The 22,680-nt window shown below is 38.2% G+C and overlaps 1 protein-coding gene and 1 non-coding gene across 13 annotated transcripts in view; one reads left to right on the top strand and one right to left on the bottom strand.

Annotated features, from left to right (window-relative positions):
• CTNND2 (catenin delta 2) overlaps window positions 1–22,680 on the top strand; it is a 937,699-nt gene that overhangs the window by 863,808 nt on the left and 51,211 nt on the right. For all 12 annotated transcript variants that reach the window (XM_039468167.2, XM_039468169.2, XM_039468187.2 and 9 more), the window contains one exon: window positions 17,996–18,206. In XM_039468167.2, coding sequence (XP_039324101.1) covers window positions 17,996–18,206 — 211 coding nt within the window. The remainder of the gene's footprint in view (window positions 1–17,995; window positions 18,207–22,680) is intronic.
• On the bottom strand, window positions 13,603–13,710 carry LOC120365676 (U6 spliceosomal RNA). Its single transcript, XR_005580561.2, has one exon. It is a non-coding gene; the product is annotated as a U6 spliceosomal RNA (small nuclear RNA).

Raw genomic sequence — 22,680 nt, forward strand, 5'->3', positions numbered from 1 at the left:
TGTTGCAGTGAAACCCTGTTTGGAACATAGCACCTTATAAAAGTAGTATTCCCCAGACCTGCTTAGAAGTAAATAATAACTGCAACAGAATAAATGTGAATGCAATTTTCAACACTCAAAGTGCTGTTGTTGTACCTTCTTACCTGTGTGGTCAAAAGCCTCATGCAATTTGTTTATTAATTTATCAATAGACAGCTTTATTAGCTATCATCCTATCCTCAGTTGACTTTTATCAGTAGACATAGGTTTGTTAGCTATCATCCTACACTCAGTTAATATGTTAGAAGGATAAATTATATACATCAGCAAACCAGATGCAACTCCAGTGAATGTTTTTGGAATGACTGGCTGAATAAATGGATGATTGGGAAGGTGTCACACAGGTGGTAAAGGCAGTCTATCCCTGTGAAAAGAGCTCAGAGGAAGGAGTCGGGAGGGTTGGGCTGGAGAGTAGAGCTTCTGCCCAAGAGACTTGTAGCCACCAAAGCTTAGAAGACAGCTCTGCGACCTTTCCCATATCCTTTAACTTCTATTTGTCTTCTAGATAAATTGGAAATTATACCTGCCATTTTTATATCCCTAGGGTAATGCAAGATACAAATGAAAATAATGAATGTGCATGTTCTTGAAAAAGTTAGAACACTACGTAATGTAATCTATGAGTAATAGCCTATGAGAAAAAACAATAGATGATTCCGTCTCTCCATATCCTTAATTGGATCTGATTTTTATTTTAGCAGAGGTGTAAGTCAATTTGGTAAAGCAAGAATGAGGGAATGTGATTTTATAATTCATCATTAAGCTATTGCAGTAATCAACGAATTACTGCTATTCTAGCGTCACTCAGGTTGGAGAACTAATTTCAGATTCTATTCATGAAAACAAACCTTTCTTTAAAGAAGCACTGATCTCATCTGTCTCAGAAAGACAATTGTCTTCTGAAATTTCCATCTTAGGAGAGTTCTGGGTCTTTGTTCTTGACCTAAAATAAAACACCCTTCCTAGGTTTCTCCCCTGAAGCTAGAATCAGTAAGTTTAAATTTTCATCTTTACTTCCTTTCTGCTAAAATTAGTCAATGACTTGAGATAATTATTTTTATGGCTACCATGCTTAATAGTTAATCAAATTATTTAAGTCCTGTTAAAATGGATCATATTAGTTGCTTGCCTCATTTTCAGTATTTCTCAAAAATCAATTTATTTCTAGTTCAAAAAGGAGTTTCGGCAAATCTGAAGTTAATTAACTGCCATTTTTATTTTTAGAATCTTTCTTATACTAGTTAAATATGCATATCTCAGCCACCTTCCTGCCCATAGTTCTACTCATTTTCTTAGTTCTTCACACTTCAACAGTGTGAGAATTTCTCAGAATCTAATTCAGTGAATTCCCCTGGATGAGACAAGGTACTGAAACATACAATTCCTTTTGTCTTCCAAACAGATGGAATAGGTTGTTTATTTGAGTGTAATAACTCTAGAAAGAACTGCATACCATATGCCATAAACTTATAAGATTCTGCCTCATTCAATGTTACTTCTTTTCAGAGGATTGAGTTACTCTTTGAATCGTTTTCTCAGACCAACTGCTTGCCAATTTGGGCATGTGAAATAGAATCTTATATGTGTTACACGTCTGTACTTGTTTTTTTTGTTTGTTTTTTTGAGAAAGAGTTTGCTCTGTTGCCCAGGCTGGAGTGCAGTGGTGTGATCTTGGCTCATTGCAACTTCTGCCTTCCAGATCTAAGTTATTCTCCTGCCTCAGCCTCCCAAGTAGCTGGGATTACAGGCAAGCGCCACCATGCCTGGCTAATTTTTGCATTTTTAGTAGACGGGGTTTCGCCATATTGGCCAAGCTGGTTTCAAACTCCTGACCTCATGTAATCCACCAGCCTTGGCCTCCAAAAGTGCTGAGATTACAGGTGTGAGCTACTGTGCCCAGCCTGTACTTGTTTTTTTTTTTTTTTTTTAATACTGGTTGTTAGAAAAAAGCATAAGGAACTTTAGTATACCTTCTAGAATTTGTCTTATCCTTGCCCATAGAAACTATTTGATCCCTTGGCTCCAGCTGGTCCCTTCTTAATATTCCTTCTCTCTGTCTTTTTCTATTTGAATAATTCTCTAATCAATTATAACACGCAGATTATAAAAGAAGATTCTTTTTTTTTTTTTAAATCACGCCATCTCATGAAATATGTCTTTGATCTGGCAGGAGCAAGGGGGCAGATGTGGAGATGAACGGGTCCTTTTCTGGGAAAAAGGGACTGGTATGATCGATCCAGAAGGTTGGTGTTACCACAACCATTTTGCACTGTGTGAAAGGAAGACAGAAAGAAAAAGCATCCAGATGAGAAAGGGGCTTTCTTATGGATTGTTGCAGGGGAGCCAGAATTAAGACCAGCCCTCTCCATTTGAAACTTAAGAAGTACAAAATTACCCTGGTTTATAAGGTTACATTAAGTCAGGTCATGCTGGGCAAACAGCAGTTTTCTCGCAAGGTAATCACCTTGTCACATATTGGTATTGCCAGTGTCGGAGTTGATGCTGTCTGGGGAGTCTATGACTGCTGGGAAATGGGTCAAAGATTCATTATTTGGGACTGCAGCAGAAGGGCGATTGTGTGTTTTGTTTGTTTGCTTGCTTGTTTGCTTTGGGTTTGTTTCCCTGAGCTTGGCTTTGTTCTATTTCCCTGCATGGGGACTGGGTAAAGCGCATGATGTGCCTGCTGCCATGACAGGGGCGGAGCTGGGTCCTGGTATGCCTTCACAGTTCTTCCTAATGCTGATGTGCTGCCCCTAAAATACAAATTTATCCACAGGTGTTTGCTTAGCAGTTTTCTTATTTGTGATCATTAATTTGATACGTCGTCTTATTAGACCAGTTGTATAGACACAGATATTGCAGGCAGTGTTGATTCATTCACAAACACCTCTTTGCATGGTTATAAAAATGAGAGCTGTATGATATCAAGTCTTGAGAGTTAACTTTTGCTTTGTGGTCACTTTTATATTTGTGGCAGAAATATTTGATTCCGGATGACTGAATCAGTAATCCAGAACTTTCAGATTCAAAGTTCACCTCTTCCAGGTTTCACGTCCGTTACCTATGTCTCAAAAAGTATTCCATCTCTCTGCGCTTCAAGTTTTCAGTGCTCCTGACCATGCTACCTGCAGAGTTGGGATTCCCTAAGCCAACCATCCCCAACCTTTTTGGTGCCAGGGACCAGTTTAATGGAAGACAATTTTTCCATGGACTGAGGTCAGTGGGGAAGATGGTTTTAGGATGAAAGTGTTCCACCTCAGATCATTGGGCATTAGTTCGATGGTCATAAGGAGAGCGCAACCTAGATCCCTCTGTTCACAATAGGGTTCACACTCCTACGAGAATCTGCTGCCACCACTGATCTGGCAGGAGGTGAAGCTCAGGCTGTATGCTCGCTCGCCAGCTGCTCACCTCCTGCCGTGTGGCCTGGTTCCTAACAGGCCATGGACCAATATTGGTCTGTGGCCCAGGGCTTGGGGACCCCACGCAACGTGAACAAAGCCAGTGTCCTGAGAGGATGTCGTAGGTATTAACCCCACATATGAAGCGCACTCATTTTAAACGAGCTTGTCATGTTTAATTAAATCATATTTACCTTTAAATGTAACACCTCTGACATGGTGATTATCACAGATTTGATTTACTCTGCTACATTCTGGTAAGAAGGAAGGCAGATTCTAGGTAAATATGATAGCCTATGGCTAAAGAAAAACACCCATATTACTAATGATAGTAGTTAGATAATAAGGTAATTATTGCTTTTAGTTGTTGTGTAGTCTCAGAACAATCAACATATGTCATAGTATCTGCAGGTCTATTACAAATATTAGCTTTTCGTGATAATTTATTATCATCATCTGTTTTAAAATTTTTTAAGGATTTTTAAAATAAATTTAGAAGAATTAATTAGAAGATTCCATTTAAGGAATGTTTTATTCTAGTCTTTATAAACATAACCTATTAGATCAAGCACTGGAGACAGAAGAAATAGAAAGAAGACTTCTATAACATGCCTGATCCAAATCAGAACAGTAACCACAGTGAAATTTGTGTCATTTTGCCTAGGTAGTTAATCCTTGTTTTGTTGATTACTAAGCACTCCAGTTTCTCAAAGTTGTCTGCTTCCTCCATAAACAAGTTCTGGAACTCCTGACTCAGTCCCTCCGTAGTCTTCATTTGTGATGGTGGTATCAGCTGATAGAGGGATGCATGTAACCAAGATTCAATTTTCTATTCTATCAAGTGTCAAATGTACTTGTTAGAGTCCTTTAATCAAGCAATTGTGATGTTCCTTCCAGCAGATATCATTACTGATCCATGGCCTTGGCAGGGGTCTTTAGGGTAGTGTGACAAAAAATCAGAAACCACCTATTGGTGCTAAGGCTAAATGGGTCTGGTTATTTACTCATTGTAACCACTGATATAAAAATGGAAGCCAGTTTAGTTTCATGAAGAATTAGTGACTGCCGTGAGAGTGGTGCAGTGAGGCCACAGACCAATCTCCACTGTCTTTTAATTCATTCCATCCAGTGTGTGTTAAGATGACCACCAACTAAAAAGGCTCTTTTAAATGTGGAAATTGATCTTTCTTTTAAAAAATTATTCACCATTATTGTGCCATTCTCTAACATGAAAGAGAGTGTGCCTCTCTCCACAATGAAAAGGGCATCACTGCCAAAGCATAATCACAATGATCACATTTTACTCGTCATAATTAAGTGGTGGTTGAGCTTTTCACTTTTTCATTTGGCAGGTCTTTTTGTATTGGATTCTTGATTAACAGGACAGTTCTCACCATAGTATTAAACCAAATAAAAATCTGCAGAATGCCGAACATAGAAAGCATCCCTTTTCTCATAAGGTGAGGAAGAAAAATCTTTGGTGTCACCAGAAGCTTTCTGAGAAGCCCCAAAGATGGTTTAAATATAAAAAAGATACTTCGAAAAGTTGTATTAGTTTGAGGCACAGCAGCTCATACCCGTAATTCCAGTACTTTGGGAGGCCGAGGTGGGTGGATCACCTGAGGTCAGCAGTTCAAGACCAGCCTGGCAAACATGGTGTAACCCTGTCTCTACTAAAAATACAGGAAACTAGCCAGGCGTGGTGGTGGACACCTGTAATCCCAGCTACTTGGGAGGATGAGGCAGAACTGCTTGAACCCAGGAGGCGGAGCTTGCAGTGAGCTGAGATCACTCCATTGGACTCCAACCTGGGTTACAGAGTGAGACTCCATCTCAAAAAACAAACGAACAAACAGACAAAAGTTGCAATGGTTTGACTATGGGGTACAGATTTGTGGAAGGCAATTTCAAAAATAGTTATCTGAGGATGCAAGATATGAGGGTAAATCTGGAGTGGCTAAAGACAAGACATAACTGCAGCTTGTCTCAGAGTGATATTATTTACAATAAAGCAGTTAAAGAAGTTATTAGGAACTCTAGCATTTTCATAAGCAGGGATCTTTTACTAAATATTAATTTAAAATATTAAACTAGCATTTTCACAAGTGAAGAAATTTTGCTAGAAGTGATTCAAGAGATTCACAATAGCACAAAAAAAATTAACAGGATATCAAGTAGGAGGATTTTTGTGATAAAAGACGCTTTTGCTCTTTGAGCATAGACTATTCTTCACAATTTCTTATAGAAAACAGAGTATATACTCAATATACACAGAGGGAAAACCCAATTCTAACTGCATATTTGTACCCTAGTCATGCAACATTTCTAATAGAGACTTCACAAACCTTTTCTCTGTCTTGTAAGTAAACTCATCAAAATTACGCAAGCTTTATAAAAACTGTCACACTTTCATTGTTTTTTTTCCAATTCATTATTTCCAGGCATTATAAACCAAAGCAAATAAGGTTCACTCCTTCTCAAACTTGACATAACTTATTGCACATGCTCGAATACGTCTGTCTTTATTTTATGTATTAACACACAGCCAGACGTTTTTACCTTAGACATGCCTTCTTCCTTAATAAACAAAAATGCATTCCATGATCTTATAGACACATTCATATTATTTTACAATGATTGTACCTAGTATAGTGTAGTAGGCAGAATAACGGTCCTCCCAAAGATGTCCACAGCCTATTCCCCCAGACCTGTGACTATGCCGCCTTACATGGCCGAGAGGAATTAAGGTTGATAATCAGCTAACCTTGAGATAGGAAGAAGACCTTGGATTATCCCAGTGGACCCAATGTAATAACAAAGGTCCTTAAGAGTGGGCAAGGTAGCTGTTGGGAGCAAATGAGAGGGTCAGAGTGATGTGACATAAGAAAGACTCAGCCCATGTTGTTGCTAGTTTTAAAGGTAGAAACAGAAGGCTGGGTGCCAAGGAAGGCAGGTGGACTCTCGGATCTGGAAAAAGGCAAGAAAATTATTCTCTCCTAGAGCTTCCAGAATGCTGCCCTGACCACACCCTAATTGTAGCCTAGTAATACCAGGGTTGTACTTCTAACCTGCAGACCTGTAACATAATAAATGTATCTAGGTTTAAAGCACTAAACGTGGTGATTTATTACAGCAGCATTAGAAAACTAACATACAGCATCAACTGCTCATATTAGTTATAGCTTTGAAACAATGTAACTGAGTTATTGCCTCACAGACATAGAGAAGGCTAGGAGACAGGAGACAGTTGCCTGTGTGTACTTGAGATCAGCTGAGATTCCAGAAAGCTGCCTGTGACTCACAGACTCACAATTCCTCCAACACTCTGATATATTGTTTTTGTATTTCATGAAGTAGCAACATGAACAAGTCCAAAACATTTGTACATTTGCAGATATTTGAAGTGCATATGTGTGTGTGCCTGAGTTTCATGGACAATGTTTTTCCAAAATGAGGACATTAAAAATTTTACTCAGAGGAGTTTAATGGAGTAACTCAGTAACAGATTTCTGTAGAATTCTCTAAGGTGAAGAAGAGCAACTCCTTCATGAAACAGCAGTTATTAAAATTCAGTCTAGCCGAACACTTGTTAACCTGTTTACGTTTTTAAATAATAATGTTAGCTTATCTGTCTAATGAACCTAGAACTGGAAATCTTAAAAATTCATATTATTAAAAATTGAGGAAATAAACCTAATCTTTTATAAAACAGATCACACTAACAAAAGATTTATGACATGATAAAATCTGGGTAAAGACACAGCTCTGTTTTGCCCCCTAATATTATCAAACCAGTCTAATTTTGCAAGGATTTGCTTTAGCTAAAAATACCGAGTCAACTCTTTTTGCCTTAGATACCAAATATTGAAACCTCTTCAAATGTCCTTAAAGGTCCTGAAGTGTCTTAGTGCTATTTTTTTCCCTTGCCTTTGCTAACCTGGTGTCAACTTTTATTCCTTTGCTTCAAATGTTTTATCCTAGCTACCAAGGCTGTTAATTTAATTCATTGTGAAATTTCTTTGTGTTTTTCTTTGAAATAAGCTTTTGTGAAAGATTTTTTTTCTTAAAGGACCAGCAAATTAAAGCACTTTGAGAGTATTTTCATTGGCAATTTTTTAGTTTTCTTGTGTAATTACATATATGAGGACTTACTTGTTTCCGTAAGGACTTACTTGTTTCCATAAATCAGGAGCTCCATTTGTCAGTCATATCCAGAGAATTGAAAAGTTACACCAGTTTCCAGACACAGAAAGTGTTATACACACACAACAGAAGAATCCCCATCAAACTCTTGGGTAAGCTGGAAGATTCTGGAGTTTGTAACTGGATTTCTTCTTATGTAATATGTGATATTTTTTTGTAATGCTTGTCAAGTCCATTGTGGGTTGAACCAGGACATACATTTTAAGATTTATTGGCACCTTTTTGTCAACGCATGTTTATTGGCATATTTCTACACTTCTGTGTGACTTTTCTAATTTTTAACTTAAAAATATTATAGATTCATAGGAGATTGCAAAGACAGCAAGGAGAGATCCTGTGTATCCCTCACCTAGTTCCCAGCAATGGCTATATCTTATATAACTATAACACAATATTTAAATCAGGAAAGTAACATTACAGCATGTAGGTACAGTATCATCACATGTCTGGATTTGTATAACCATCAAGGCTCTCAAGGTACAGAATGATTCCCTCAACCCACCAATATTTGTTTTACCATCCTGTCATAGTCACACTCTCCCCAACTATCCCAAACTCCTGGCAACCATTAATTTGTTCTCTATCTGTATACTTTTGTTATTTCAAGAATGTCATATAAGGGGTATCTTACAATATAGAGCCTTTTGAGATTGGCTTTTTTCACTTAGCATAATACCATTCAGATGTTTTCAGGTTGTAGCATATAGTGTTCCTTTTGTTTGCTAAGTAGTATTCCATGTATTTTGTTTTAGGGGGAAAAAAGGTATACATTCAGAACCTTCCAGATGTTTCCAGAGGTCAGAAACCTCCAGACAATCCAGAAGAGACCTTTCCCATGTTGACAAGGATGCAAAAATTTTCAATAACTAAGCAATACCGTTTTGAATGCTTCACCAATTTGGTCTGTACACCGCATTAACCAGTTTTAAAATATAGATGTTTTGCATATATTTTCCCCTTTGATGATAGACTGTGTTTAAATTAGACATATTTATAGTGTACAAATGACATATTTCTATAAATTAAGCTCCAGCTATTTCCCAAAAGAGAAAGGAGAGACAAAACATTCCAGCATTGTAAACATCAAACAACCCTTTATATTTAAAAGGGAAAAAAAACTCTTTTCACACTAACCTACAGAGATCCAATCACACAGAAATCAGCTCCTCACCTTTATATCATCAACCCTTGATGAAAAGTAAATTCAGGGAGGGGAGAGGATTCTAGAGAAGTAGGAAGCACCAGGAATCTGCCTCTCCACCTAGACACAATCACATTGACAGAATCTGTCAGTCAAGGTTCTCTAGAGGGACAGAACAAATAGGATATATGTATATGTGAAAGGAGTTTATTAAGGAGAATTGGCTCATGGGATCACAAGGTGAAGCCTGATGATAGGCAATCTGCAAGCTGATGAAGACATAAGCCAATAGTGGTTCAGTCTTACTCCAAAACCCTCAAAAGTAGGGAAAACAACATTGTAGCCTACAGTCTGTGGCTGAAGGCCCAAGAGCCCCTGACAAACCACTGATGTAAGTCCAAGACTCTAGAAGCCAAAGAACCTGGCATCTGATGTTCAAGGGCAGGAAGCATCCAGCATGGGAGAAAGATGAAAGCCAGAAGACTCAGCACGGAATCTTATCATACGTTTTTCCACCTGCTTTTGCTCTAGCCATGCTGGCAGCCAGTTGGATGGTGTCCACCCACATTGAGGGTGGGTCTGCCTCTCCCAGTCCACTGGTTTAAACATTAATCTCCTCTACCAACACCCTCACAGACACACCCAGAAACAGTACTTTAGCAGCTGCCTAGGCATCCTTCAATCCAATCAAACTGACACCTAATATTAACCATCACACTGATGTAACTATTTTGAAACTCTGGAATCTATTGAAGGCTTAAAATTTCAGAAGGCTTGGATGGTAAAGTACAGTTTATTTGTTTAATCTCAGCTTAGCTCAGCAGTAGCTACCCATCCCCCACCCCTCGGCCCTGTGGCATGTAGCTGTGCATATGTTCCTAGAGCAGCTTACTTAGAGCTGTCAGAAGCTAGGGTTGGCACAAAAGACCCTGTCCTCTAAATATTGGGGATCTGTTCTTTCTGCTGATTGCTGCTTCTGACTACAGAGATACAAACACAGAGGCAAGCAGCCATTGTTGCACACACACATACCATGATTGCAAGCCCCTCTATCTTTGGCTGAAGTTATTTTCAGAGAATTTAAAGAGCTGACACCCTCACCGTCCTCATCCATTTTATTTTTTTCTTTTCCCTCTTTGAGAGCCAGTCATTAAAGACTAGCATATTCAAAAGCAACTGCATATAAAAGAGAAAAGAGAGCCATTGCGCATGCCCAAGAAAACAATTATCCTCAGAAAACATCAGTGAAGATCTTAAGGCTAATTCTTAGCACAGAGATAGCCTAAAACAGTCAAAACAAAACAAAAGCAAAAAAATAACAAACCCTGAAAAAGAAGAAGAGTCTGGTTTCCAGATAACCCATTATTACATTCAAATTTTCAGTTTCAACAACAAAAACCACAAGGCATACAATGAAACAGGGAAGTATGACCAGTTCAAAGCAGAGAGAGACCCAAAAACATAAACCGTAGCTGGAAAGTGGCACAAAGGCAGACCTACTAGACAAAGACTTCAAAGCAACTGTTTTAAAGATGTTAAAAGAATTAAAGGAAGATATGGAAAAAGACAAGAACATGATGCATGAACAAAATGGAGACAATAAAGGCATAGAAAACTTAAAAAATTTAGAGCTGAAAAGTACAGTAATTGAAATGAAAAATTCACTAAAGAAATGCAAAAGCAGATTTGAGCAGGCAGAAGAAAGAATCAGCAAACTTGAAGATACAACAATTGAAATTATTGACTTTGGAGAACAGAAAGAAAAGATCGAAGAATAGGAGCAGAGCTTAAGGGTTCTGTGGACATCATCAAGAGGATAAACATACACATTATGAAAGACTCGGGAGAAAAAAATGTGAGAAAGGGGCACAGAGATTATTAGAGGAAATAATGGCTAAAAACTTACCAAATTTAATGAAAGGCATAAATATAAATACTCAAGAATTCAGTGAGATTCAAATAGGATAAGCTCAAAGATACCCAGTCTGAAACACATTACAATCAAATTGCTGAAAGCCAAAGATAAATAATCTTGCAAATCTAGAGATTATTCATGACACACAAGCAATTCAAAGTAGGATTATCAGCTGATTTTTTAATCAAAATTTTGAAGGCCAGAAGGCAGTAGGTTGATATAGTTATGGTGCTGAAAGAAAAAAAAAACCGTCAGCCAGTCATCTTGTCCAGCAAAAGTGAGGGAAAAATTAAGACATTTCCAGATAAACAGAAACTAAGAGAGTTCATTACTGCTAGACCTGCTCTGTAAGAAATCCTAAAGGGAGTCCTCCATGTTGAAATGAAAGAACACTAAGCAGTAATTCAAAGGGATAAGAAGAAATAAATATCTTAGTAAAGATAAATACACAGGCAATTATAAAGCTCATATTGTTTTAACAATGGTTTATAATGCTACTTTGTTTTCTACATGATTCAGTACATTTAAGAAAAAACAATTACTAACCTACAAGCTAACATTATTGTAACTTTGTCTTATAATTCCACATTTTGTTGTTTACATAATTTAAGAGACTAATTCATTTTTTATAAACCAATTATTTATATTTTTGTACACACAAGGTTCAAAGATGTAATTTTGTGACATCAATAACTGAAAAGTGTGGGATGAAACTGTAAATGAACAAAGTGTTTGTATGTTATTGAAGTTAACCTGGTATAAATTCAAAATTATAATGATATAATGTTAAATGTAATCCCTGTGGTAACTATAAAAAAAACCATTAAACTATATACACATAAGAAAATGAGAACAAAATTAAAACATTTGACTACAAAAAAAATCAACACAAAGGAGATAGTAATGCAGGAAATTAGGGGCAAAAATAAGCTTTAAGGCATATGGAAAACAAAGTAAAATGCTAGAAACAAGATCCTCTTTATTAGTAGTTGCTTTAAATATACATGGATAAACTCTCCAATTAAAGGCAGAGGGCATTAAAAAAAATTATCCAATTATATGTTGCCTACGAAAAACTTACTTCATATTCAAAGACAGAAATAGATTGAAAGTAAAAGGATATTTATACATCCCTGTTCACACCATTATTCACAACAGTGAAAATGAAGTATCAACCCAATATTTCATCAACAGAAGAATAGCAAAATATGGTATATACACACAATGGAAAATTATTCAGTCTTGAAAAAAGTTCTGGCCAAGTGCAGTGGCTCACACCTGTAATGCCAGCACTTCGGGAGGCTGAGGTGGGCAGGTCACTTGAGGCCAGTTCAAGACAAGCCTGGTGAACATAGTGAAACCTTGTCTCTACTAAAAATACAAAAAAAAAAATGGCTGGGTGTGGTAGCACATACCTGTAATCTCAGCTACTCAGGAGGCTGAGGCACGAAAATTGCTTGAATCCAGGAGGCCGAGATTACAGTCAGCTGAAATTGCACCACTGCACTCCACCCTGGATCACAGAGTGAGACTGTCTGGGAAAAATGGAATGTACATTCTGACATACACTATGACATGGATGAACATTGAGGGCATTATGCTAGGTGAAGTAATTCAGTCACAAAAACAAATCTTTTTTTTATGCCATTTACATGAGGTACCTAGGGTTGTCAAACTCATAGAGACAGAAAGTAGAATGGGGGTTTCTGGGGAGTGAAGGGAGGGGTTGGGGAGTTGTTTAAATGTTTTTAAAGTTTCAATTTTGCAAGGTGAAAAGAGTTCTGGAGATGTATGATTGTAGAATGATATGATTCTACATAATATCAACAAACTATATACTTAAAATGCTAATTTTTAATGTATTTTGCTGCAATAAAAAAGTTTTCTAGAAAAAAATAAACTCAGAGCACCACAGCAAAAACTCATAGATCAGTTTTAGCAGCTCAGGAAGCAGGAGGGTCATAGAACTACTGAGACCTCGAAGACAAAGGAGTTGTGGTGTTTCTCATCTAGAGTTGCTCTCTAGTCCAGCTGACCTTCTGGAAAAAATATTTTTTCCCTAATCAGTTTAAGACATTTGAGTTTATAATGGTGCACAACAAAGACCACCTACACACAGGACTGTATCAGTGATCAGAAGAAATCTATAATCAGTGTAGGAAGGGACTCAAGTTGTCTGCTGCCTTAGAGAATGCAGGTGTTTAGACCATGAGACCACCACTCAACCTTCCTGCCACCAATGGGAAAACCAAGTGGTAGTATGCACATCAATAACCAAAACAGGCTTAGTTCAGAAATAGAAATAGGAAGTCACAAACACGACACAGCAGCAGTCAACGAGAGCAAGGCTCTTACCTCACCATGAAATCGCCACCAGCTCCTTTCTGCACAAGCGTTCTGCAAGGAGTGCCTTTCTTGGGCAACATGGTTTGTTAGGTCTCCTGAGTGGGTCCATGGGGCTACCTTGGTGTACCCAACAGTGCTTAACAGAAGACTTTCAGAATGAAGCATTGCAAAGAGAAAATATTTTTTACTTGCAGTTTTTCAGGAAAATATGTACTTAGAAAACTGGTTCACCAAATACGAAATACAGGTATTTGAAGGAAACACACACACGCACACAGTGGAAAGGATAGCAGAGCTACAAGGTTGCAGTTAGTCCATCAATGATGAAAATAGTCTTTTTTCCACACTATTATATTATCACCGATGGCTGTCTCTTCTCAGTATTGCAAAAGTCAGAGATGTTATAGAGACTAAGTAACTTAAAAGAAATGGCCCAAGGATTCATTTCTGTTGGGAACTTTAGCAAGAAAGAGTGACTGTTTGTGGCAGTGGCAGTGGTAGAGTCTTGTTTTGTATTGTTTTGATCTGGGCAACAAGCTGTTTTTTAAAAAACAAAATAAAATATGGAACATGTCACAAATGTATGGTTTACCTTTGCACAGGGGTCATGCTAATCTTTCACTGTATCATTCCAATTTTAGTATATGTGCTGCCGAAGCGAGCGCCATGATTTCCCTTTTTCAGATGTCATTCCACGATGGTGGATCGTTGGTAGCACAAGTATTCAAATAGAAGCAAGGCAGGATATCCATTTTGCCTTCATAAATCTAGGTATTCTTTGAACCTGATTACCTACTTGTCTCTCTAATGGGATTTCGGTATGTGATTCTCCCATGTAAGCAATATAACTTATTTTGCATGTTTTTCTTTGTGTGGAAAATAATGCTCAACTTATTCATTAATATTAAGCTTTAAGATTCATTTGGTTTTTACTACTCTCTGTGTTATTCCAGCGTGAAACCTCTGAATCATGTTCCTCCATTACCTCCACATTTCCCTGGGCTCCAAGCCCTGTCCGTTGCTTCTTAAGAATTTCCATCATGGCTGCTGTCCCGCCCTTGATCCTCCCATGACCTCCTTTCTGTAGTCACCGGTCCTTGTTTGTTCCTGAAACATTATAGCTTCCTGCCAAATGAATGACTCGCTCTATTATTTTCAGTCTGTGTTATAACTTTTCCTTATTTTTTAACCAAATTAAATCTAGAAGAAGGTGGAGTCAGCTATGCGTGGTGGCTTACGCCTGTAATCTCAGCACTTTGGAAGGCCGAGGCAGGAAGATCACTTGTGGCAGGAGTTTGGGACCAGCCTGGCCAATATGATGAAACCCCATCTCTACTAAAATTCAAAAGTTAGCCAGGTGTGGTGGTGTATGCCTGTAGTCCTACCTACTAGGGAGGCTGAGGCAGGAGAATCACTTAAATCCTGGAGGCGGAGATTGCAGTGAGCTGAGATCATGCTACAGCACTCCAGTCTGGGCAACAGAGTGAGACTCTGTCTTAAAAAAAAAAAAAAAAAGAAGGTGATGCAGTCAGGTGGAGTGGTCATCTATCTTCAGTGGTTACTAGTGGTGTCTGCCCCTTTTGAGGGCCTAAGCAGATCATTCCAAGACAGGTACCTCCTCTCTCCCATGCCAGGTTCAAGCACAGGGTGAAGCCTATGCTGTTTTATTCTCCTCTGCACCCACAGAGAATCCTAATGCATCACAGGGCCCCTGCTGGGCTCCAAGTACCCTTTATGTTCCTGGGACTGTGAAGACCCTCCAAAAACCTCCACCTGGTGAACCAGCCTCTTTCTTCCCCAGTCCTAAAAGAACCCCACCTCTTCAGTCATTGTATATACAGGGACATTCTTTCTTCCCCAGTCCTAAAACAACCCCATCTCCATCCATTTCTCTCTCTAAGAAGAAAAGCAAACAATTTGATCACCTTGATGGTGTTAAGCTACAAAAATAAAAGTTTAAACCACCCACTTTGCAGTTTCCTGTTGCCATTGTGATACGAAAAAGGGAATTAACTTCTTTTACCCTCTGAAGAAATCTCAGACCTCAAAGCCCCAAGAGTCTAACTGAACAGTAGAGGAGAAGAGTCAAGATTCCTCCTACTGGGTAGCAAGAATAGCTTTTCAGCTCTTTGAACTGTTTAGAAACTTAGGTTAAAAAGAAAATACAGGATATGGAACAGTTATAGTAACACACTATCTTGAGTCGTAGTGCTCAAAATTTCACTAGAAGTCTCGAGGAAGAGAACTTTATTGTCAAGAAAAAGGCTATATGTTTCTTCCACCTTCAGTTTTATTATTATGAAACCTTCCTTCTTAATGCAGAATTCTCTTTGTAAAGTATCAAGTTGGTCTTGTTGCCCCTTTAACATACAAAAAATCCTAAATGTCCACCTCCTGAATCAAGCCTTCCATAACAACTCCAGTCCTGTCTAATTTGTCTCTTCCATGAACTACTGTTATAAACACACAAGACAAGGTCACTTGCATCTGTAATTATTCTGTATCCCTTATTTTGTTATTTCCATAATCAGCTTCAAAATTTCTGACATTAGAAAGAGCTAAAAATCTTTTCTTGCTACCCAAATTTTCTGTGAAGATAGGATTTAAATTTCTCTGTAAAAAGACCGCATGTTCAACACAAAATTAAAGGCTAAAAAAGAATTGTAACCTTTTAAAATCATTAACAAACTTTGCCCAGAGGTTTTTTTCTCCACAGAATAATATTACCAGATTTGTTTCTTTACTCGGATGGTCAAAACTATAGACTAAAATATATCCCTCCAGATAGACTGATAGACAACGAAAAATCTCCATTTGCCTAGTAAAATGTCAGTGAACTATATTGGAAATATTAGAAATAAAATAATTCCAATGAGTTTCCTCAACAGTGAAGTTGTTAGAGGTTAAATATGACAGTGACTCCTGATCTTTTCCGTATCATGAGGCACATGGAAAATGATAGTACTTGTATGGCACACCGGGGTGAGTGGAAGAGGCTGCTCTGCAGGGGTTGGGTACCTGCCATCTACTTATTATCTATAAATAAGCTAACATGCCAGGGACACCTGCCTCAAGGATTGGGAAGCCATGGAGAATGAAACTACATCTTCATATTTAGATGGCGTAATTTTCAAAATGATTATACCAAGAAAACTAAAACATACGACAGCTAAATTCTCACCCTCTCTTCATTTTGCATTTTCCCTTTGACAGCGTCAAAGGTCACCAAACCATTCTCCACATACCGTCAAGGGTGTAAATGCCCCTGTATATTCAATGACTGAAATATTTTTTTCGGTTATTTTGCCCTTCCTTCATCGCTTTCCTCATAAGGAAAAGGAAAAAGGAACACATGGGTCATCTCATCTCTATGGAGCTCAATTTTGTCTGCTAATGATTTGTGGGGGTTAATGAACTGATAGCATCTCCAGCATGCTGAGCTCTACAAAAGTAAACTCTTACCCAGAGTTAATCCTGATTTAATGATAAATAGATAAACTATTTTAGGTGCTGTCATTAGAAAATAAATATGCTCCATTTTGGGGGTTTGCAGGCAAACCATTTTTGTCAGACACTTCCTCAGCTATTATCAAGTGAATGAACACACTTTTCTATTTCGGTAATTTAAGCATCAGCATTTTCTCTCTAAGCTAAAATAAGCCACCTAAACATAGGATAAGAGCAGATACCAAAATTATAAGGGCCTGTGTTTTATGTATCACTGCCTGGAATGAAGATATCACCGTCTGCTCCCACAAGGTTCCCTTCCTGCTGCCAGGCACCACGCACCTGAGAACTCAATAGCAGAAGAAGATATTATTTATAGATCTAGAAGGAGGTGAAATATTTCATATGGCTTTTAGGAGCTAGCTAAATATGCCTCATTGGGTGATGGGAGACAAGCAGGGGATCTAACTTGAGGCACTTGCCAATTCCATCTGAAAAATATGAGAACAGCCAGCTTTGCTGCAGGCACTCATTTACTTACTTCCAGAAGTAAATTAAAGGAGCAGAAATGGAAGCTGCAGGTGGGATAAATTAATTGTCTTGCAGTGTCACTGGTAATGCCTAAAGTGCTTTGTAAACTAAAAGTACTCCATAAATAATGTCATTATAAGTACCTTTATCATTGGGAATAGTCAGATTAACAATGCTAAAGTGAATTAAGGAAGCAGAATTGGATTTTATTATATTTTTTGCACAAAAACACACCAAATTAGTAAGTGTTATGTGGTAGAACTACACAATAAAATACTATCAGAGAGACAAACAGCATCAGGTTACTGTAGTTCAAAGGACACATAGTTACAGAGTGTCAAGCACCTCTCTCCTGCTTTCCATGTTTCTCTTTGCTTTAAAGGAATCAAAACTCAGGACTCATATATGTGATTATGTTCCCCACACATTAGTGCTTTGACTGTTGTTAAAAAATACAGGTCTTGACATAGCTTTCATTAAGGTATTTTTGAGGGTTATGTTAGAATTTCCATACATTTTTCTTGACTTCTATAAACATCAAGCAAGAACATAATCACACCTAACACCTATTGAGTCCTGTGTCCTTGTTCATCCCCATGTGTTAAATACTTTCTATATATTCACTCATTTATGCTTTACAGCAACCTTGTATAGTAGGTACCATTATTGTCTTGCTTTAGAGCCTGAAAACACTGAGGCTTAAGAGGCATGAAATAACTTGCCCATGAAATAACGTGCTTTGATCCCAGGTCACTCTAGCAGCAGAGTGCACGCACTGCCATGAGGAATGACTGCTTTTTCTCTATAGCTGTGTCCAAAGTTACCCAACAGAGAACGTTCAATGATGGGAAGCAAACACTGTTGCATAAACAGGGCCTCTTGTATTCTCTTCTCCTCCGTACCCACCTCTGCCACTACCTTCTGCCTTCACCTTGACCTCCTTTCAAGTCTTCTCTTTATTTTCTTTTCCAGGCAAATATGCCATGCGAGACCTAGTCCACAGACTTCCAGGTGGGAACAACAGCAGCAGCACAGCAAGCAAGGCCATGTCGGATGACACAGTGACAGCCGTCTGCTGCACCCTGCACGAAGTGATTACCAAGAACATGGAGAACGCCAAGGCCTTACGGGATGCCGGTGGCATCGAGAAGTTGGTCGGCATCTCCAAAAGCAAGGGAGATAAGTAAGTTACCTGGTGACGTCATATCTCTGTCCTGGTAAAATTGGTTCTGAATGTGCCTTTCAAATATGATTGTCACCAAAGGCATTTGTCTCTGAGAATCAAGAGAAGGAAAATGGCAAATGGTTTCCGGTCTTCTCTCTCTCTTTTTTTTTATTTTGAAGATTTTGTAATACTTTAAGTTCTGGGGTACATTTGCAGATCATGTAGGTTTGTCACATAGGTATACTCGTGCCATGGTGGTTTGCTGCAACCATCCCCCCATCATCTACATTAGGTATTTCTCCTAATGTTAGCCCTCCCCAATCCCCCCCACCTCTATCCCTCCCCAAGCCCCCCATCCCCTGACATGCCCGGGTGTGTGATATTCCCCTCCCTGTGTCCATGTGTTCTACCATTTGACCCAGCAATCCCCAGTCTTCTCTCTTACTGTTGGTAAAGTGGACTTGACAAACCAGCACACCCAGGTGCTCCTTCCACCTGGAAGAGACATGAGTTCAACCCAGACACGTGGAAGTGTTTTGTCGTTGCTGTTCCTCTGTGGTAGGAAGTCCACGTGTTGATGATTTCTCTGCATCCTTCTGCTCTTTGCCTCTTTAGCTCTGCAACCGGGTCAGGTCCACTTTACCAACATCACAGCAGCCACCAAGTCATAGCAAGTCACACGCAGGAAGGATGAGGGAGGAGACAAGGTGTGATGGAGTCAGAGAACTCAGTTCTAATCTAGTACCCTTCCTTACAAGCTCTGAGATGTGGGGCAGATATTTAATTTATCAAGTCACTGTGCCTATACTTTCCGATCTAAACCCAACGGAGAGGCTATCACAATATGCTAGCTGGTCAAATCTTAAAGAATGAGTAGAAATTTCCCAGGCAAACGGGATAGTGGTAAGAAAGGAGGGCCTTCATGCAGGTAGAACAAAAAGAGATGAGACTTGGTGTCAAAGCAACTGCACCTCCTTGAATAGGAATGCCCCCCCACCCTAGTTGTTAAGAACCAACAATAGCTTTCTATATACAGCCAGAAAACAGCTTCACAAGGCAGCACATCACTATATCAGTAAGGTGTCAATTTTACAGAAACCTTCACTAACCTTAATTAAATTTTGCCTCTTGGAAGTTCTTCCGTGTAATCAAATAAGATTAAAAGGGTAAACATTTTGTTATCAAGAGTCTATTTCTTGACTTTTCATTCCCTGCCAAGCCACCCCTCCCCCATCCTTTTACATCTAAATGCTAAATAATTTTTCTTTTGTTATTAAAAACTTTGAGGGATGCACTTTAAGACTTTCTGGAAATTCTGTCTCATTATTTCACTTGATTCAGGATATTACCAACATATTATAGAAGATTCAGAATTTCTTTTTAAGCACTTGGAGACTTCCAGATAGGCTCAATCAACTATTTTGTATTTGGATTTGAATGTTTCCTTATATCAAGTAGAGAAGCCCCACTGGATTCATGTAATAATTGCGCAGTATAGATTGTTGGCTTGAATTACGTCTTAGGCTATTGTACTTACAATATGGTACTATACTACGTAGGCAGGAAACAATGTGGTTTTCTTCTTTATTTAGCTTCAGTAGCCCTTTGGAATCTCTAATTGAAGGGCTTACCTGTTTTGAGCATTAAGAGTTTAATATGGTAATGCTTTTTTGAGCATACACACCCACACACACAATGAAACGACAGTCCGCAAAACAATCTGATATATTTTTGTCTATATTCATGAGAGAGTCAAAGATTAAAGTATTTTCTCTGAATTATACAGTTAGAGAGCTTTGAGGAGTGGTTTGGCGTGTATTAATGCTCTCCCACTATATGAGCAGCCCTACAGCCATAAGTACTACTAAATGGGCCTAAAAGAGGGGAAAAAAATGTTTTTTTGAGTCCTATGGTCAAAGAAAATTATTTGGTGAAACTAATTTAAAAATCACTTGAGGAAACCATCTATGAAATAATACATATCCATGTTGCTAAGGTCCTGATAAGCCAGGGCCAATCTTGATTATTGTTAATGGGAAGATTTTTTTCACTACAGATGATCTCATAAATGCCCTTGAATTTGGCTGAAAATGTTTCTATAGAAAAGGCACTCATTTCATCTCGTTGTTCCTTTATCTCTTTTTCCAGTGGCAGCAGCCTGGATTTATGAGTTTAATAAGAAGTGTTAAATTGGATTGAATCAAGCACCTTCCTGGTTACAATTCTCTCGATTAGTTGGTCTCATTCACTGTTTCATGTAGTGTATCTCATTTTTTAATATACTGACTAATGTGGGGATCAAAACAAGGTTTTTATAACTACATTTATCCTCATCTCCTACCTACACTTCAATTTTATTATTGCTTTTCACTGCTCCTTAAAACGAAATGAATCCAGAAGAATTGCTCCAAATCTTCTGGTGAGCATGAAACTCACCATTTCTGACTCAATTCTATTATGATAGTAGGCATGAAGATTCCCGTGGACTTCCAGACAAATGTTAAGGAAATAGAATTTATTGAAAATCAAATTTTTGGAATTAAGGTTAATTTAATAATTGGGAACAGCAGGAAAACAAATACACAGTAGTTCATTTATAAAATGATTGCAAATCTGCCCACCCTAAATTGTCCTTAAAAACTTATTCCCAGAAATAAGTTCAGTTTAAACCTGATTTTTATTTGTGATAGTATGGGAAAACACAGATGGAAGAAACGTGCCTTGCTATGAGTCTCCATTTTATATATTAACACATTTTCTTTCTGTATATATATACAAGCTTAAATATGCAGTGATGTTAATGAGTCAGACTGGAGAGTTGCCAGTCCCAGTCTGTCATAAGTGCACAACTCATGGCGTCTGGCAGACACAATCAAGGGAGCTGGTGTTCTGGGACCCCGCCACTGGCACAGCTGTGGTGACAGCCACGATGAACTGTACCAGCTGACGTCTTGACCACCCCTGACTTGACAGCTCTGATGAAGATCAGACTCCAATTGTGTAGTTGTTATTAACTCTTACAGAAGTCTTATACTCGCCCTTTTGAAATCTTGGAAACTTAATTCTTTTCACATCATTTTAAACATCCATTATGGACATTCTATCATGTTCATCTGTCTCAAGAATACGTTTGTTTTCTTCTCAATTTTAACAGTTATATAGGAAGTTGTGTTGAATGTGTCACTGTATTTTGTCATAAGACGGAAAAGCTATTAACAGACTCAACTGTTACTGTCAGTAAAGAACTGTGTATTGTTGCTTGGGTTATAATCACTTGTCACATTAGAAACACTCAATTGTCTGAGTCCTTCAGTCAATACTTAGAATGAGTTTTTCAGGTAGAAATTTCTATGGTACCCATCTAGTGAATGCATCAAAATTAAAGTCTAAAGAGAAAGCCACGTTTCTTTGACCTTCACATGTTAGTATAGCACTGTGATGTACTGGCATTTTAATCGAGAGGTTAAAACCGGCTGTTCATTACACATTCACAGTCTCTTTCTGGTTTATAACTACGCAAGAGATAGAAACAGAAGACTGTACTGTATCAGAGGAATTTATGCATACTAATTATGTTTCAACTACACTATCACTACCTGAATATTAAAGTGTATTTTTCTAGAGTTGCTTGGCCATTGTCATGAACAAATATTTAGCTAAATGATAAAATACAACAAAATATCGCATTTAATCTTGGTTCAGCATTGATTATATGAGAATGAAACGTAGCTTCCTCTGGATTCATGGAAAGATCTAAAATTCTCTGTCTTTAAGTCCAAGGAATTACAGGTATACCTTAGAGATATTGTCAGTTTGTTTCCACACTACTGCAACAAAGCGAATATCTCAATAAAGCAAATCACACAACTTGTTTAGTTTATGTTATAGAAATATTGTCTTTCCTTAAAAGTCGTGAACCAACTTCTGCTAGCTTTAAACTTTTCTCCTGTGTGTGTGGTTTTTTTTTGTTTGTTTGTTTGTTTTTTGTTGTTGTTGTTGTTGTTGTTTTTACCTCTTCAAGCCTTCATAAAATTAAGAGAGTTAGGGCCTTGCTCTGGATTAGGTTTTAGCTGAAGGGAGTGTTGTGGCTGGTTTGATCTTTTATCCAAACCACTCAAACTTTCTCTGTATCAACAAGAAGCCTGTTTTGCTTTCTTATTATTCATGTGTTCACTGGGGCAGCACTTTTAATTTTCTTCAAGAACTTTTCCTTTGCATTCACAACTTGACTCACTGGCACAGCAGGCTGAGCTTTTGGCTTGCTTGGCTTCTGGCATGCCTTCCTCACTAAGCTTAATCATTTCTAGCTTTTGATGTAAAGTAAGAGACATGCAATCCCTTCTTTCACTTGAACACTTGGGGGCCATTGTAGGGTTATTAGTTGGCCTAATTTCAACATTATTTTGTCTCACGGAAGAGAAGAGGGAGGCCTGAGGAGAGAGAGAGGAGGAATCACCAGTCAGTGGAGCAGTCAGAACACACAACATGTATT

This window comes from Saimiri boliviensis, chromosome 1 (assembly GCF_048565385.1).
Source record: "Saimiri boliviensis isolate mSaiBol1 chromosome 1, mSaiBol1.pri, whole genome shotgun sequence".
Taxonomy (NCBI): Eukaryota; Metazoa; Chordata; class Mammalia; order Primates; family Cebidae; genus Saimiri; species Saimiri boliviensis.